We start from the raw sequence: 14,960 nt of genomic DNA, 5'->3' as shown, positions 1-14,960 counted from the left end.
ATAAATGTATGTATGTAAAGACGCACAGCAAGAACAAGACAAATGTAAAATATATATATGTATACATATGTATGTTAACGTATGTTAATATTGCGTGCTTACACTAGAGGGCGCTTACTTGTTAAAGAAGAGCTTTGACACACTCACCTCACTCTCTCTCTCTCTCTCTCACACTCTCCTTTTTATCTTTTATTCTCTCGGTCTGTACATGCAGCTCCAAAGCGCACTTTTTTTTTTCTTCTGCAAAACAACCAAACACGCGTCGCTTACGGCTTGTCTATCATGTATATGCTTACGCATTACTGTAACATTGCAATTACACACGCGACACACACAACTTAATGCGTTGAGCTCCAAACTTGTTAATTATACTTTTTACAAAACCATTTTACATACGCACGCGCATAGCACATGCGATCAATTAGGCAGACGCGCACAAACTAAATGCGACGCTGCGCTAAGCCGACTATGACACTATCCGTCATCCACAATGTTCGCTCATTATGTTCTAAGATAACGGAATCAAAAGCATTTCAACCAATGACGTGAGCTCAGCGTGCATTTAAACTATCCCTCACAGCATCTACAATGCTCGCACTCTTTCTGCCGTCTGCAGTATGAAACGGGATCAAAAACAGCATTGTTTTATCCACTAACATTGAGTAGCCAGAATTACTCAATGTTATTTGCCAGTATTATCCACCACGTTCCGGATAAACGCTCTGCACTAGCGCTAAATGCAGGTGATAAACAAATATTTCTATTAATAAGTATATTATTGAATAATATAATTTGGTAACAACTCCTTTTGTAACAAGCTCCTAAATTAGTATAAGTACAATTTTTTTTTTGATAAGCTGCAATTAAATGCAGTTCAAAACATTTAGAAATTCCAAGGAAATTTGTTTTTGAAGCATTTGCATAAATTTAGGAAAAAAAAAAGTCAGTATACAAAAATTAAATAATTAATTAAATGCAGCACAAGAGCCGAACAATGCAATTTCCTGTCTGTCTTTAGCTTGATTAATGCACTGCATTTGAGCGAGAGACTCAACTTTGAACTCTGCACATAGACTAAAGTTTTAATTAGAATGCAAAATGATTAATTAGCTAAAAGTGTAGCCAAAGCAGGAGCAAAGAACTGGAAATGAGGCTCCATTGCAAACAAATCTGTCACATTTATTTGTTGCACCTGCTGCAAAGAGCTTAGTTGCTGTTCTTATCAGTTTTTCTGGCCACATACTTGATCCAGAACTTATTCTTGGGCACCATCTGGAAGCCCAGTATGTCGCCCATCATGTCCTTGGTAGTTTTCTGGGCTGGCAACAGCTCGAACTTGGACAGCAAATGATATATCATAGACTTGACCTCCATGAGAGCCATACGATTGCCTGCGAAAAAAAAAAACAAGATAAATCCCATATAGAAATCGGCTTATCCAATGAGAGTATGTTTTAGGTTACAAACCAATGCAGTTACGTGGTCCCACGCCGAATGGCAGATACGTGAATTGCTTAATTTCATGTTTGTTTTCGTCCGAAAAGCGTTCCGGCCTAAACTCTTCGGGCTCTGGGAAATGCTCGGGATCATAATGTAAGCCCATAATGGGTATAAATATGCGATCGCCCTGCTTCAGAGAGACCACAACTTGATTGTTTTCATCCCGTAAATCGATATCTGCATTGCAGCCGCGATCGGTTCTCGATGCCGGCGGCCATTTGCGTAATACTTCCGATACGACCATGTCCATGTACTTCATGTGCATTAGTGTGTCATAGTCCAGGGGTTTACCCTGCAATTGTTGCTCCACACTCTGGATTTCGTTGTAGAGCTGCTTTTGCACCGCCGGATTCATGCACAGTTCATAGGTGAAAAAGCAGAGACAGGTGGAAACCGTCTCGAAGCCCGCGGCGAAGAAGAGCAGACACTGGGCCAGCAGATCGTCATCCGAGAACTTCTTGCCCGAATCGGCATCGTTAGCCTTGCGTTGCGCCTCCATCAGCAAATGAATCATATCGGGTCGTATTATCTTGTGCTCCACACGATATTTGATGGCATCGAAAACCAGGGATCTAAAATAATTGACAGTCGTCTCATCCAGAATGCTGACTCGCAAAGCCTGTGCGAGGGAAAATCGAGTAAAATGTGGAATTGAGTTAAGTATATTATGCCATGCAGACCTTCATTAATCTGGGTATAAAAGTGTAAAGTATCGCCTTGAGCACGACCACAGTCTTGACCTTGGTCACAGTCTGACCAATTTGAAAGAATTTGTTGTCCTTCTCCTCGAACGAGTTGACCTTGATGCCAAACGCAGCCGAGGCGATGACATCGTTGGTGAAACGCGTAAAATAATCCTTCATTTCCAGTTCGATGCCATCGCTCGGCGACTCTTTCAGCTGCTGTTCAATATATGCCACGCCCACCTCACTGCATACATTGATCAGCTCGTACATGGCACGCATTTTGATGCCGGTAAAGGTGGGCGATAATATATAACGCATTTCCCGCCATTCGCGATCCTTTAGCCTGAGCAGACTCTTGGACAGCAGCGTCTTAATTTGCTCGGTGCCAACATGATTTGGGAAATGATCGAACTCCTTGATGCCCACAGTCTTGATCAGCTCGAGATCACGCACCACAAATATCGGATCACGCAGAAAGAAAAAGCCATAAACTTTCGAGTCACGAAATTCGCGATGCTCTTGGATTTGCCTGCTGAAGTGGGGCGCCGCACCAAACAGTTCCTTCAGTCCAATGTTGCCCAGCAGCGGGGTGGGCTTCGCATAGGGCACACCCCGCTGCTCGAAGATCTGGTAATTGGCCACCGACCATTTGTAGAGCAGCGCGAGCAATACGATCACGAGTGTAAATATAATTAAGAACATTTTTCTACCTTTTTTTTTTAGATATGTTTTCTTTCAAGCATTCAACTGAGCGCTTCCAGCTCTCAAATGTTACTGAATTGTCAATAATAACATAGCAGTTCTTATATGACCTCATCGTTCTCTCTATATACATATACATATACATATGTTATTGTTTACCGCGGCTCTCTCTATAAATTCGAATACATAACATTTCTCACGCTCTCTTGCTGTTATTTAATCTACTGCTCTCGTCCCTCTCGTCTCTCTCTCTCTCCCTCGCGAACAAGCCAGAAACGTTTCGACTCAACCTTAGAGCATAATCAATTACTCAACTGGTTTGTCGGGGGTTCTCTCAAAATTTGATACAATTATTATTAATATTATTAATTTGTTATTATTATTAATTTTAATATTAATGTTATTATTAGAGCTATTAATAATTGCATTTTAATTATTATCATTATTTTTACCAATATTAGTTATTTTATTATTTTTAATATTTTTATATTATTATTCAAATTTTGTTCATTAGCATTACTATTGTTATTAGTATTATTGGAAGTATTATTATTATTATTATTATTATTATTGCAACCCCACAAATCAAGATATTACACAAAAATCTCTTATAAATCAAATAAAATTCGTTTTATCAATTTAATTGTAGAGTATTTCAGCAATTTACCTGTCCAATAGTTTTTTCGTACGCCTAGCTATAAAAAATCAATTAACCTTTCGAGCACTGCTCGAATATTGAATACTCTCATATATATTATATACTCGCATATGATAATGTATCTTTTTGTATAGCTCCACAGTTTTGGCTGATAATATTTCTGTCAGATCTTTATGCTATACGGATACCTAAATATATACATCGCACAAAATAAACAAAAAATCTGCGCCAAAGTTTTTTTTTTAGAATTTGGCATAGATATAAACAAACGAACTCGCAATGTGCTTCCAGACGGAAGTAATCTCTAATATTTGTCGGGTCGGGGAATATTCGCATAAATACGTTCGCAAAGTCTTCTTGATTTACTAGAACTAACTTAATTCCTTACAAAAACTAGAACACTTTTCGCTAGGGTATATAGAGATAAGCATTTGAACAACAAACAAAACAAATTGTATTGCAAAAAATTGTTATCAGTTAATGTTTAAATGTACTGAATGGCATGATATGATATCAGTAAGAATAGCACTTGAATATATATATATATATATATATATATATATATGAATAATATTATTATTATTTTACTTTACTTTTGTTTAATGTTTAGTCAAATAGTACGTAGAACGGCTTAGTTAAGTTAAGTAAAAGTAAAAAGGCTGTGAATGAAAGTAATATTAGACCAATTTAAGCCCATTAATGAGTCACAATTTTAATACCAAATGACAATGATTCATTGTTACTGATGTGGAAATGTCAATTTTTTTCAATTTTTTTGATATTAATTAATGAATTCAACAAATTGTAGTCCATGGACATTGAGCCCTTATCAATTGAATTTATCGTTAATTTTTTTTTTTTGCAATCTTATCTAGTTTATTTATAGATAATATAGTTTGTAGGTTCAGGCGAAAGGTTGCATATGCATTCAGGCAGCTTCTCGGGGCACCAATTTAATCCAAAACTTTTGCTTGGGCTGCATATTGAAACCCTTCAGGCTCTGCATCATATTCTGGACCGTTTTCTCGGCTGGCACCAATTCAAATTTACTCACTAGATGATAGATTATGGATTTCACCTCCATCAGTGCCATTCTATTGCCTGAAAAGCGTTTTGCATGAATGGAAAATTTGAAAATTTTATAAATTTAAGCCTAGAAAAAAAGCCTACCTATACAGCTGCGCGGTCCCAGGCCAAAGGGCAGATACGTAAACGGCTTGATGTTGCCTTTGTTTTCCTCCAAGAAACGCTCGGGCTTGAATAGTTCGGGTTCCGGAAAGTTGTCAGGATCACGCTGCATTGCTATAATGGGTATTACAACAACGTCGCCCTTCCTGAACTTGGCCAGCAATTCTCTGTTCTCATCGAACATATCAATATCCTTGCCGCACACACGATCCAGACTAAAGGCAGGCGGCCACAGGCGCAACAACTCCGATATCACCAAATCCATATACTTCATCTTGGACAGCATATTATAGTTGAGCGGTTTGCCCTGCAGCTCCTGTCCCACCGATAGAATCTCTTCATATAGTTTCGCTTGAACCGCAGGATTCTGGCAGAGCTCGTAGGTGAGAAAGCAGAGACTCGCTGACATTATTTCAAAGCCCACAAAGAAAAATAATAGACACTGCGCCAACAGATCCTCATCGTTGAATTCCGCGTGCTCCGTCGAGTGCTCCGGTATGCCATTTTGCTGAAATTGACGCTTGGCCTCCATCAGCAAATGTATCATATCGGGTCGTATTATATTATGTTCGGTGCGATATTTCATGGCATCGAATACGAGACTGTTAAAGTAATCGATTTTCTTGGCATTAAAGAGCTTAATGCGCAGAGCCTAAACGAATTGTTAATTGTATTATTATAATTTTAATACTTATAAATATGATTTACCTTCATCACACTGGGCATTATGCCATACAGCATAACCTTCAACATGACGAGATATGAAAAATGTGCCACCGATTTTCCAAGCGTATAAAACTGATTCTTTTTATCCACAAAAGAGTTGACCTTAATGCCAAACGCCGCCGAGGCAATCACATCATTGGCGAAGCGTCCAAAGTAATCCTTCATTTCCAGCTCGATCTCGCCGGTATTCGCCTTCAGCAGCTCCTCCTCAATGTAACGCACACCCTCCACGCTGCACTCGTTAATCAGCTCGAACATGGCCTTCAGCTTGCTGCTGGTAAATGATGGTGTCAGTGTGTTGCGCATTTCCCGCCACTTGTCGTCCTTGAGCTCCTTCAGGCTCTTCGTGAACATCGATGCGCCCGCCTCGGGTATCATGGGGCGATGATTAATGAAATGCTCAAAGTCCTGTATGCCCACGCGCTTGATTAGCTCCACATCGCGCAGCACAAAGAACGGCTCACGCATATTGTAGAAGCCATAGATCTTGTGATCCTTCAGCTCTATATACCGATCGACGAGCAATTTCAGAAACGGCGCTCGTCCCAGCAAAACCAACAAATTTATGTTTCCTATTAGCGGCTTTGGCGTATCGTGGACAATGCCGCGTTCCCTGAACGTCTTATACGGCGCCATGGATATTTTATAGAGCAGCACGCATAAAACCAGCAAAAAGGTCAAAATAATGAGCACCATTTTTGTTGCTGATTACTGATCAAGTGTTCGATCAAAACTGAACTCATCTGTCTGACTAAATTGGATATAGATGTCGCATATAATCAGGATTTTTGTATATTTAATCTGTTTGTAAATAAAAGATAATTGCTGAAGCCTGTGGAAAAGTTTGTATAACTATTTATTGGGCATGCCAAAATCTCTTTCGGGTTGGAATTTCAAAATTTCAAAATTAAAATATCTTTATAAAGAGTTCATCGTTTAAACAGCTCAATATCTGGGCTTAGAGCGCAGATTAAATGTAAGCTCCATATTCAACTATTATAAAATTTGATAATATAATTTTAATATATTTATCAAACTTTTCTTGTTAATTCGATTTCGATTAATTTTCATTTAAAACATATATATATATGTATTTATTTTTCAGATTAGGAAATTGTTTTTATTTGAATTTTTAATAGAATTTATTTTATGGTATTCGGAACATTTAACTTGTCAAGCGGTTTGTTTTTATTTTTTCTTTTATATAATATTTTTGTATTTAACACGATTGAAGTGTATCTAAAAATCAACCTGCTGACATATTTGCGCACTGGCTTTGGCAACAATACTGTTTAAGTTTAACTAATAAACTAGATAATGAAATTTCGCTGATTGCAGCGTAAATAAATAAATACGCATAAATGTGCTCAATATTTGCATTAACACATTAAATGAACTGTTTTTCTTTAGTTATTATCAAAAACGATAACAAATTATCAGCCCGGCTGATGACTCAACGGTAATTACATAAAGAATTATAATAAAATTACCTGACTGGCATTTATGAGCTGAAAATGATGTAAAATGCACTCAACTAATTTCAACTGTAACAAAATGCACATAAATATCAATTTCTATATGCTAAACTCTTTTGCAGCTGTTCAGTTCAGTTTGGGTAATCGATAAAAAAAATACGTAATTCAAATCAAATTAAATACAAAAAAAAAAAAAAAGAAAAAAAATTGCGGCCATTGGGAATCAAATAAAATGCAAAATCATCATGTGCAGTAATTTGGGCAATTGTAAAAAATAGATATATGCAAACGTATAACAGGTGTGTACGACTTACAGATGCCCTGTACCCTGTACCCAGGACCCACTCACTCACATACGTGCTATCTTCCCTTAAAGTCTGTAGAAGCTACGAAGAAAGTTTTTGATATTGAAGAGTTCCTTCAAATTGTCAAGAGACAGAAAGATAGGCTGACAGATAAACAAGGCTTGTCCACTCTTCTGTTGATTTATACCGAATAGATTTTCATATTTATATGGTATATATCTCATGGGATTTCGTTAACTGTTACAAATAATATTCAAAATTTAAAATACCCTCTTTAAGCAAACTAGCACTGGGTGCTGAATATGAAAATGAAGAAAATTGCAACAGAAATGGCGCTTGGGAGCGCTTGCAAGGCGTGGCATGAGTCAAGCAAAAATTATAATAATTACGGCATACCTCCAGGCGAGCCTATAAAAGTTACCTGTCCGCAGTCGGGCACAAATAGTTGAGCACCAAATATGCTTGAGGATATACAATTCATTTACATGAACGTACGCATCCTGCGCTTCTGGGCGCTGCTCTACGATAAAAATATGAAACGCTATTTCTGCATCACGCTGAGCATCGTCCATGTGCTCACCCAGCTGCTATATATGTTCAGCACCAACGAGGGCATCACGGGCATTATACGCAACTCCTATATGCTGGTGCTTTGGATAAATACCATATTGCGGGCCTGTTTGCTGCTGTTCGATCAGGAGAGCTATATCCAGCTGATTGACAATGTGAGAGCCTACTACCATGAGCTGGAACGTGTGAAGGATAATTATATTGAGCGACTCTTGGTCCAGCTCAATCGGCAGGGTCAGCTTATGGCACGCGGCAATCTATTCCTTGGCCTGCTCACCTGCATTGGCCTTTGTCTATATCCGATTAGTTTCAATGAGAGAGGTGAGCTATGAGTTACTTAAAAGTGCCTAAAAGTGCAGGCAAGTGCTTGAATTAAAACTTAGACAACTAAAAACCTTAAGTGCGCTGTGAATAATAATAAATAGCTAAGGCTTTAAAATGTTGCAAGCTTTAAAGCATCTCTAAAAGCATCTCAAAAATATTAAAGCTTACTAATGCAACTTTGGATAAATCGCAAAAACGTAAAGCTTTTAAAGCACTTGCAATTTTAATTTCAGTTCAAACTTCAAAGTTTCTCAACAACTTTTGGGCTTTCAAATAAAAAGGGTTACATTTATTTCAATTTTCCTTTCCCATAACTCGGACAGAACTTAACTGATATTCACGATATTAGCCATTTTGTTAATGGTCCAATTTCATTTGAAAAAAAGCCAAAAAAATAGCCAGAAAGGCCTGTTTATTTATGCAATGACTTTAATCGAAAACCTGTGCCAAATGCACATCCACTTGCCTCAAAGCTTTGCTTGCACCCATTCAAAAACTTAAGAGCCACTTTCACGTAATGTCATAGGGTCTGGCAAATGTAATTGCTTTGTGTGTGCTTGCAGTTATGCCCTTTGGCAGCAAAATACCGGGCGTGAATGAGTATGCCACGCCCACCTATCAAATTTGGTTCGTCTTGCAAGTGCTCATCATACCGATGGGCTGCTGCATGTACATACCCTACACCAGTCTCTGTGTGGCCTTCATCATGTTTGGCATTGTGATGTGCAAATCGCTGCAGCATCGTTTGCGTTGTCTGAGCCGCAGACCCCTCAGCAGGCAGCAGCTCTCGCAGGAAATAATCGAATGCATTATCTATCATCAGCGGATCATAGAGTAAGCTTTAGAAATGTGTATGGTCTTGTGGTACTGAACAAAATTGATCTAGTTATGTGCAGACCATCAATAAGCTGACTACATATATATTTCTCGTGGAGTTTTTGGCCTTCGGTGCGCTGCTCTGCGCATTGCTCTTTATGCTCATATTGGTAAGTGTATCTCAAAGGTTGTTGCACAGACTCTTGGCAGCCTTTTGTGCTTTCTCTAGATGGACACCACGGCACAGGTGGCCATTGTGAGTGCGTACATAAACATGATACTCGCCCAGATATTGGCCCTTTATTGGTATGCCAATGAGCTAAGGGAGCAGGTGAGCCTTTGCCTTGGTCCTCGCTGCTTTATGCTTGATTTTAATATATATTTCAGAACTTGGCCATTGCCGGGGCCGCGTTTGAAGCCGATTGGTTTACCTTTGATCTATCACTGCGCAAAGATATACAATTTATGATGTTGCGTGCTCAGCGGCCAGCATCGGTGAGACACTTAGATAACATAAATACTTGACTACTGCATTGAATTAACTTGAATACTTGACTAATGCAGATACTCCTCGGCAATATACGACCCATTACATTGGAGCTATTTCAGAATTTACTAAATACATCTTACACATTTTTCACGGTACTTAAACGTATTTACGGTTAAAGTTCATTGCTGAAAAACAATTTTTTGAAAAAAAAAAAACAATAGACATTACGCATACGACACGTGCGCCGCAAAATATAAGTATACTAATATAAAACAATTTTTTCATTAGTGTCCACTTTTAAGCACGAGATCGAAAATTTTAAATTAGAAATTGCGCATACGATACGTGTGCCGATAGTTAGAAGTATGATTAAAACTTGAATTACGCATACGACACGTTTGACGAAAAAAATAAGTATATAAACGAAAATAAATGTTTTCATTAGCGAGCACCTTACACTATTTAAACAAATATAAAACAGAGTAAAATCAATTTTTTATAATTGATTACTTTAAAAATATAATAAATATTAATTCTTTAATATTATCAATTGTATGCAATATCAAGAAATATCAAACTGTTCACACATAATAAATATTTAAGTGATGCATTGTTTTTAATAAATAAATAAAACTAACAAAACAGCTTTGATTTAATTAAATTAATGGCTGTAAAAAGCGTGTTTTATTATATGGAAAAAAACATTTAATTTCCCAAACACTTTTGTTATTAATTTTTTGTTTATTTTATTTATTTCAATAAAAACAACTGCTCACACATTTTGTTGCGCATCATTTGCGGTTGTCGCACAGTTCATGCGACGTTTGCATTTTTTTTTTTAATTTTATTTTTTACCTCTCTCAACCTGATAGCAAAAAAAAAAAAAAAAGAACGCATAAAATTTTAGTAGGTGTGGCAAGAGAGCGATAAAAAATGTTTGCTGAAGTTGTCAACGCTGAACGCGATGCTGAATTGTCGGCAAACTTTGCACCACACTCTGACTTTGAGTGGCATGCCCCAGCACCACCTGCGCCAGCAGAGCACTTGTAGGTGCCAGCAGAAAATAACAAAAATAAAAAAATAAATAAATAAACTGTCAGCAGCTGCAACAGGGAAAAGCAACAGTCGAATACATTTCAATTTAAAATAATTAGATTTTAGAAAAGGACCAAAAAGAATTTTAAACAAGTAAGAGTAAGAGTAAGTATTTTTAAGTCTCTAGCTCTTATAGGTTCTGAGATCCTTGCATTCATACAGACGGACAGACGGACGGACAGACAGACGGACATGTTTAGATCGACTCGACTATTGGTGCTGATCAAGAATATATATACTTTATGGGGTCGGAGATGCTTCCTTCTGCCTGTTACATACATTTGTATTTTGCACAAGTACAATATACTCTTATACCCATTTTTAATGGGTTCAGGGTATAAAAAAAGTCTAGCAAATTTCTTCTTTTTAATAAAATATTTCTTTTCTTTAAGATTCAAACTATTTCCACATCTTCTGGCAATTAAAATATCTAAACAAAAATATATTTAATTATATTTTCATTTAAATGTTTTTGAATTCAAAAAGGGCTATTTAATATTTAGTCAACAAATCTATTAAAAAATGTTTCAATAATATTTAGTTTAGGTCCTCAGCATGCAGTAAATCAAGGTTTATTATTCGTGACGCATTTGAATTGTATTTGATTTTAACCATATTAAAGACACTTAGTAAAAACTGAAGCCTACTATACCACTGCTGTCATAGATCTCGTTGATGGAGCACAGATTGATGAAGGCCGGATTGCGTCCGGTGCGGCATTCGGTTGCCGGCCTATCGCCGCTCTTATAAACCGGCGCATTCACATCGTTGCCCCGGACAAAGTTGCAGGTCATATACTGATGCGTGCTGACCAGCGATTGGCCGGCATTGTTGCTGGTGTTGCGCGTCTGCCGTAGTATGCCGCAGCCCACGTGGGTGGTGCTGTCCCGTACCAGTTGTGTGAAGTACGCAATGCACTTGCTAACCCGTAAATGCAAAATTCTTTGAGATTCAAACAGCAACAACGACAGAAGCAACAGCTGTATGCCGGCCCATGTGTGCACGTAGAGATAAAGCAACAGTGGCTTACCTGTTAGTGGGCGGACTGTATGCAATAATATCGCGCATGCTGCACTCCTTGTATTCGGCAAACATTTGCTCCAACGTGGCCTTGATCACCTCGTCCTCGGTGTGGTATTCAACGGGTGAATCTGTGGCGCCAGCATTTCCGCCACCACTTGGCGTACCCTGCCAGCCGCCCTCGGCCACAACCTGGGCGACATTGCGAAACTGATCGCTGTTGCGGCAATGATCATTAACCAGAGCGCAACGCTTCACATTCAGCTCCGCAAAGCTGGCCAGCTCCGGATCCCATTGCAGCGTGGCCATGCGCGTGGCCGGATTGAAGCCCATCAGATCTCCGCGCGCAATCCGATCGCGATATTCGTTCAGCTCGTTGAGAATCATGTTGCGCCTAGCTTTGGTAATGCGCACCACATGTGCATCTGGGCTGCAGCTCTCCGCCAGCTCCTGTAAATTGTGCCCAGACGGTAAGTATGTTGACAGCGCAGATTAAGTGCGCAACAACTTACGCCAAAATTGTGGCAGGCAATGTGCTTCTCGGGCCCCGGACACAGCACAGGATCACAGTAGTCAAAGGCCAATATGCTTGGCCAAAAGCACAGCTGCCACAGCGCTGCCAGCAGCCAGTTAATGCACAACATTTCGCTTACGCTGCCCATTTGGTCGGCTCTGGCAGCAACGCACAGTCTCTTATAGAGTTGGTTCGCCAATCGATTTGTCGCCAAAGCGTGGCTATCTGACCAGCCCCGCCCCCGCCCAGCCGATTGGCCACGTACCCCACGTATTGGTCATGGCCAGCCCACTTAATTAAATGATATGTCAGTTCGTATATTTGTACCCTACTAACATATCAGATTTATTTGTTACTATTTTATGCTTTTTATTATGCTCTATTTCTCTCTTTACTTGTTGTTTTAATGCATCGCTTCTTTTCTCAACTTCTCTAATATCTTTCACACGTAACTCTACCCTTTTTATGATGCTTTCCTAACTTCTGTCAATTTCTCTGGTTTATTTATTTTCTTCCATATGCTCACCTTTATTCTTTTATCGTTAAACTTTTATTTTCACCTGTAGCTTTAATTTTTCTTACGCTTAACTTCTTGCTATTTCTCAAGCTCTTTCATTTTCTTCCATATGCTCATCTACTATTCATATTCCTTTTGATTATATTAAACTTTTTTCTTTTTCAATTCTTTATATATTTTCTTTCATATGCACACAGTATTCCTTCTTTCGCTTAACTTTCTTCCCATTTGCCAATTTCTTCTATTTCTTCCACATATGCTAACCTAATTTTCACCCGCTTCTTCCTTTTTCTCACTTTCTTTAACTTCCTCCATAGCTCCACCTTCCTCTTTTTGGTCTTCTTCATTTTTCGGCTCCTTTGGCTTTTCTTCTACATATTCCTTTTCTCTTAGCTCCTTCAATTTTTTTTCTGCGGCCAACATTTCCAGCGGATCGGTTTTCTCATCCTCCATATAATTTACTTTCTGACATGGTGCGGCTGTTGCAGGTGGTGGCTGTGGCGGCACAAAATTATGATCGACCACTTCTTCCGCACTGCACAAAAATTGGTATATGCGATCCCTTCCAGCGGTGCAACGACTTCCGGGCACCTCGTCGACCTCATAGTGCGGCATACCATTCACATTGGCGCGAGATAGATTGCAGATGAGATTTGCCTGGGCGGTTTTTTTATTTTTTGCATCATATGACAAGCGTATCGCACAGCCAATGCGATCGCCATAATCCTGTATCAGAGGTATATAGTGGCCCACGCAGGAACTGTGAGTAAATTGTATAGTATTTAAAACTTCAATAAATTTAGTATATGAATACTTTGAGTTTTAAAAAGAGTTGCATATGATATAAGCATAACTCATAAACATACGTATTTTAATAAGCATAAATAAATTAATTAAATTAAATGAAGTCCATCATTATCTAATCAATTTTGAATAGGAACTAAAATAAATAACAAATATACATGTATTATAAAATACATTCTTATTTGTTTTATTTATTATTTAAAAAAAAAACCTTAGTTTAAAAATAAATTAAAGAAACTCTCGCAATTTGAATTTGCCCATTGTAAATATCGATTTCACGCACTCTACGATCGATCGATTAAATTATTCATAAGCATTATTTATCGATCAAATCGATATTTGCTACTATCAACTATCGAAGTAACTGGTATGACTATTCGCAATGGACTTTTTGAGCTAATGTTAAGTAGAGGTTCGCTTGATTTACATTATATTGAACTATATAAATGTGTACTTACCCCTCGATCCTTGGTACAATTACGTGATTGGCATTCATGGTGCAGCCCAGCAGGTCATTAAACCACAGGGCCAGAAAAACTCGAGTCATTTCTTTGGATAGCTTAGCCGACCGTTTTATGGTGCCCGAAAACAGGACCGTCGAGACAAAATTGTACGTATCCGAATTCGAACATAACTTGGAATGGCTGCAGTGATACGTCAACATATGCGTGGTATTTTCCAGATAACTATCCCAAGACAGGACCGGCATACGGGCTGCCGCCTTCAGGTTAAACAGCCCGCTGGCCATCATATTGCGCATCATATTCACATGCTGGAGCAGGTTCTGTCTCAGAGCACCGTTCACTGGTATGATTTCATGTGTCAGAGCTCCGCATTCTTTGCCAATTGTCTGAAATATCGTTTGGAAGTAATGTCCGCTAACAGACAGCTCTGACCAGCATTTACCTTTTTGTTTAGGCAGGCCACATGGATGGTGTCTGACGGGCAATATTGCTGCATGTCACAATCATCCCCGATAGCCAGATCGAGCATCAGCAGCAACATCGATGGCAGCAGCAAATTGTATTTCATTTTATTGGACAGCTTCTTGCGCCGACGTGGCAATGAATATTAAAACTTAAACCTTATGAGCTGTTTTATTTTATATTGGCTTGACAGGGGCGTGACCAAAGGATTTAACATCGATTGGTTACACTTAGCTGCAGCGCATTTATCTGATGATCCATGGCATATCCAAGATCACTCAAGATTTTCAATCAGTGTACAGTGTCTAACATGGCACTCAATTGAGGAATATGTTGTCTTACAAGAAGTTATTTCTTTTGACCGATTCTTAATGTAGAAGTGCGATCTTACAAAGAATTGGCTTCACAAACAGATATTTATTCTGATCTATATGTTATACATATACCTTACGTTTTTAATTCTTCAAGAAGCTTGGAAAAACAAATTGAATACAGATTTCAAATATTAATAAATACTAAACAGTTTGTAGTTAAAACTTATCTGTACCTATAATATTTGATCATGGTCAATTTTCGTTATATTCCTCTGAAGAGCATACTAAAAAAATGCTTTGGCTTCTTCAGACATTGATCTATCAAATCGA

At 38.4% G+C, this 14,960-nt stretch overlaps 4 protein-coding genes across 5 annotated transcripts; 1 reads left to right on the top strand and 3 right to left on the bottom strand.

Moving 5' to 3' along the window:
- Positions 1 to 790: 790 nt before the first annotated feature.
- On the bottom strand, positions 791 to 6,171 carry Cyp9h1 (Cytochrome P450 9h1). Its single transcript, XM_002050463.4, has 6 exons — positions 5,443 to 6,171; positions 4,717 to 5,386; positions 4,478 to 4,647; positions 2,181 to 2,918; positions 1,468 to 2,119; positions 791 to 1,391 (listed from the first exon to the last, which is right to left on the bottom strand). Exons 1-6 carry the CDS (start codon positions 6,154 to 6,156, stop codon positions 1,207 to 1,209), a joined length of 3,129 nt encoding a protein of 1,042 aa, XP_002050499.3. The 5' UTR covers positions 6,157 to 6,171; the 3' UTR covers positions 791 to 1,206.
- A 1,513-nt stretch (positions 6,172 to 7,684) lies between these two features.
- Positions 7,685 to 9,917, top strand: Or49b (Odorant receptor 49b). Its single transcript, XM_002050464.2, has 6 exons — positions 7,685 to 8,131; positions 8,698 to 8,968; positions 9,021 to 9,120; positions 9,180 to 9,281; positions 9,338 to 9,445; positions 9,515 to 9,917. The coding sequence occupies exons 1-6, from the start codon at positions 7,699 to 7,701 to the stop codon at positions 9,614 to 9,616; spliced, it is 1,116 nt and encodes a 371-aa protein (XP_002050500.1). The 5' UTR covers positions 7,685 to 7,698; the 3' UTR covers positions 9,617 to 9,917.
- Positions 9,918 to 11,071: 1,154 nt separating this feature from the next.
- Positions 11,072 to 12,283, bottom strand: LOC6625970 (antigen 5 like allergen Cul n 1). Of its 2 annotated transcripts, none has more exons than XM_015173697.3 (3): positions 12,068 to 12,283; positions 11,566 to 12,005; positions 11,072 to 11,477 (listed from the first exon to the last, which is right to left on the bottom strand). In XM_015173697.3, the coding sequence occupies exons 1-3, from the start codon at positions 12,215 to 12,217 to the stop codon at positions 11,162 to 11,164; spliced, it is 906 nt and encodes a 301-aa protein (XP_015029183.1). In that variant the 5' UTR covers positions 12,218 to 12,283; the 3' UTR covers positions 11,072 to 11,161. The 2 variants fall into 2 exon arrangements, with proteins under 2 accessions (XP_015029183.1, XP_002050501.2); XM_002050465.4 differs by having other exon boundaries at positions 11,072 to 11,456; positions 12,068 to 12,241.
- Positions 12,284 to 12,385: 102 nt separating this feature from the next.
- antr (antares) lies at positions 12,386 to 14,461 on the bottom strand. Its single transcript, XM_002050466.4, has 3 exons — positions 14,297 to 14,461; positions 13,849 to 14,240; positions 12,386 to 13,346 (listed from the first exon to the last, which is right to left on the bottom strand). Exons 1-3 carry the CDS (start codon positions 14,420 to 14,422, stop codon positions 12,851 to 12,853), a joined length of 1,014 nt encoding a protein of 337 aa, XP_002050502.1. The 5' UTR covers positions 14,423 to 14,461; the 3' UTR covers positions 12,386 to 12,850.
- Positions 14,462 to 14,960: the final 499 nt, after the last annotated feature.

The sequence above is a fragment of the Drosophila virilis genome, chromosome 5 (assembly GCF_030788295.1).
Source record: "Drosophila virilis strain 15010-1051.87 chromosome 5, Dvir_AGI_RSII-ME, whole genome shotgun sequence".
Lineage (NCBI taxonomy): Eukaryota > Metazoa > Arthropoda > Insecta > Diptera > Drosophilidae > Drosophila > Drosophila virilis.
Note: the sequence above shows the minus strand (reverse complement) of the source record. Positions and strands in the feature narration are given on the sequence as shown.

Bases quoted from the DNA above. Each gene is read 5' to 3' on its own strand.
- Cyp9h1 (XM_002050463.4), bottom strand. From the start codon at position 6,156: ATGGTGCTCATTATTTTGACCTTTTTGCTGGTTTTATGCGTGCTGCTC. The intron at 4,648-4,716 runs GTAGGCTTTTTT...AACGCTTTTCAG, and splicing joins GGGACCGCGCAGCTGTATAG to GCAATAGAATGGCACTGATG. The intron at 1,392-1,467 runs GTTTGTAACCTA...TTTTTTTCGCAG, and splicing joins GGGACCACGTAACTGCATTG to GCAATCGTATGGCTCTCATG.
- Or49b (XM_002050464.2), top strand. From the start codon at position 7,699: ATGCTTGAGGATATACAATTCATTTACATGAACGTACGCATCCTGCGC. The intron at 8,132-8,697 runs GTGAGCTATGAG...GTGTGCTTGCAG, and splicing joins GATTAGTTTCAATGAGAGAG to TTATGCCCTTTGGCAGCAAA. The intron at 9,446-9,514 runs GTGAGACACTTA...TGACTAATGCAG, and splicing joins GTGCTCAGCGGCCAGCATCG to ATACTCCTCGGCAATATACG.
- LOC6625970 (XM_015173697.3), bottom strand. From the start codon at position 12,217: ATGGGCAGCGTAAGCGAAATGTTGTGCATTAACTGGCTGCTGGCAGCG. The intron at 12,006-12,067 runs GTAAGTTGTTGC...CACAATTTACAG, and splicing joins TTGCCTGCCACAATTTTGGC to GAGCTGGCGGAGAGCTGCAG. The intron at 11,478-11,565 runs GTAAGCCACTGT...TGAATCTCAAAG, and splicing joins TACAGTCCGCCCACTAACAG to AATTTTGCATTTACGGGTTA.
- antr (XM_002050466.4), bottom strand. From the start codon at position 14,422: ATGAAATACAATTTGCTGCTGCCATCGATGTTGCTGCTGATGCTCGAT. The intron at 14,241-14,296 runs GTAAATGCTGGT...ACGATATTTCAG, and splicing joins TGGCCTGCCTAAACAAAAAG to ACAATTGGCAAAGAATGCGG. The intron at 13,347-13,848 runs GTAAGTACACAT...ATTTACTCACAG, and splicing joins ATTGTACCAAGGATCGAGGG to TTCCTGCGTGGGCCACTATA.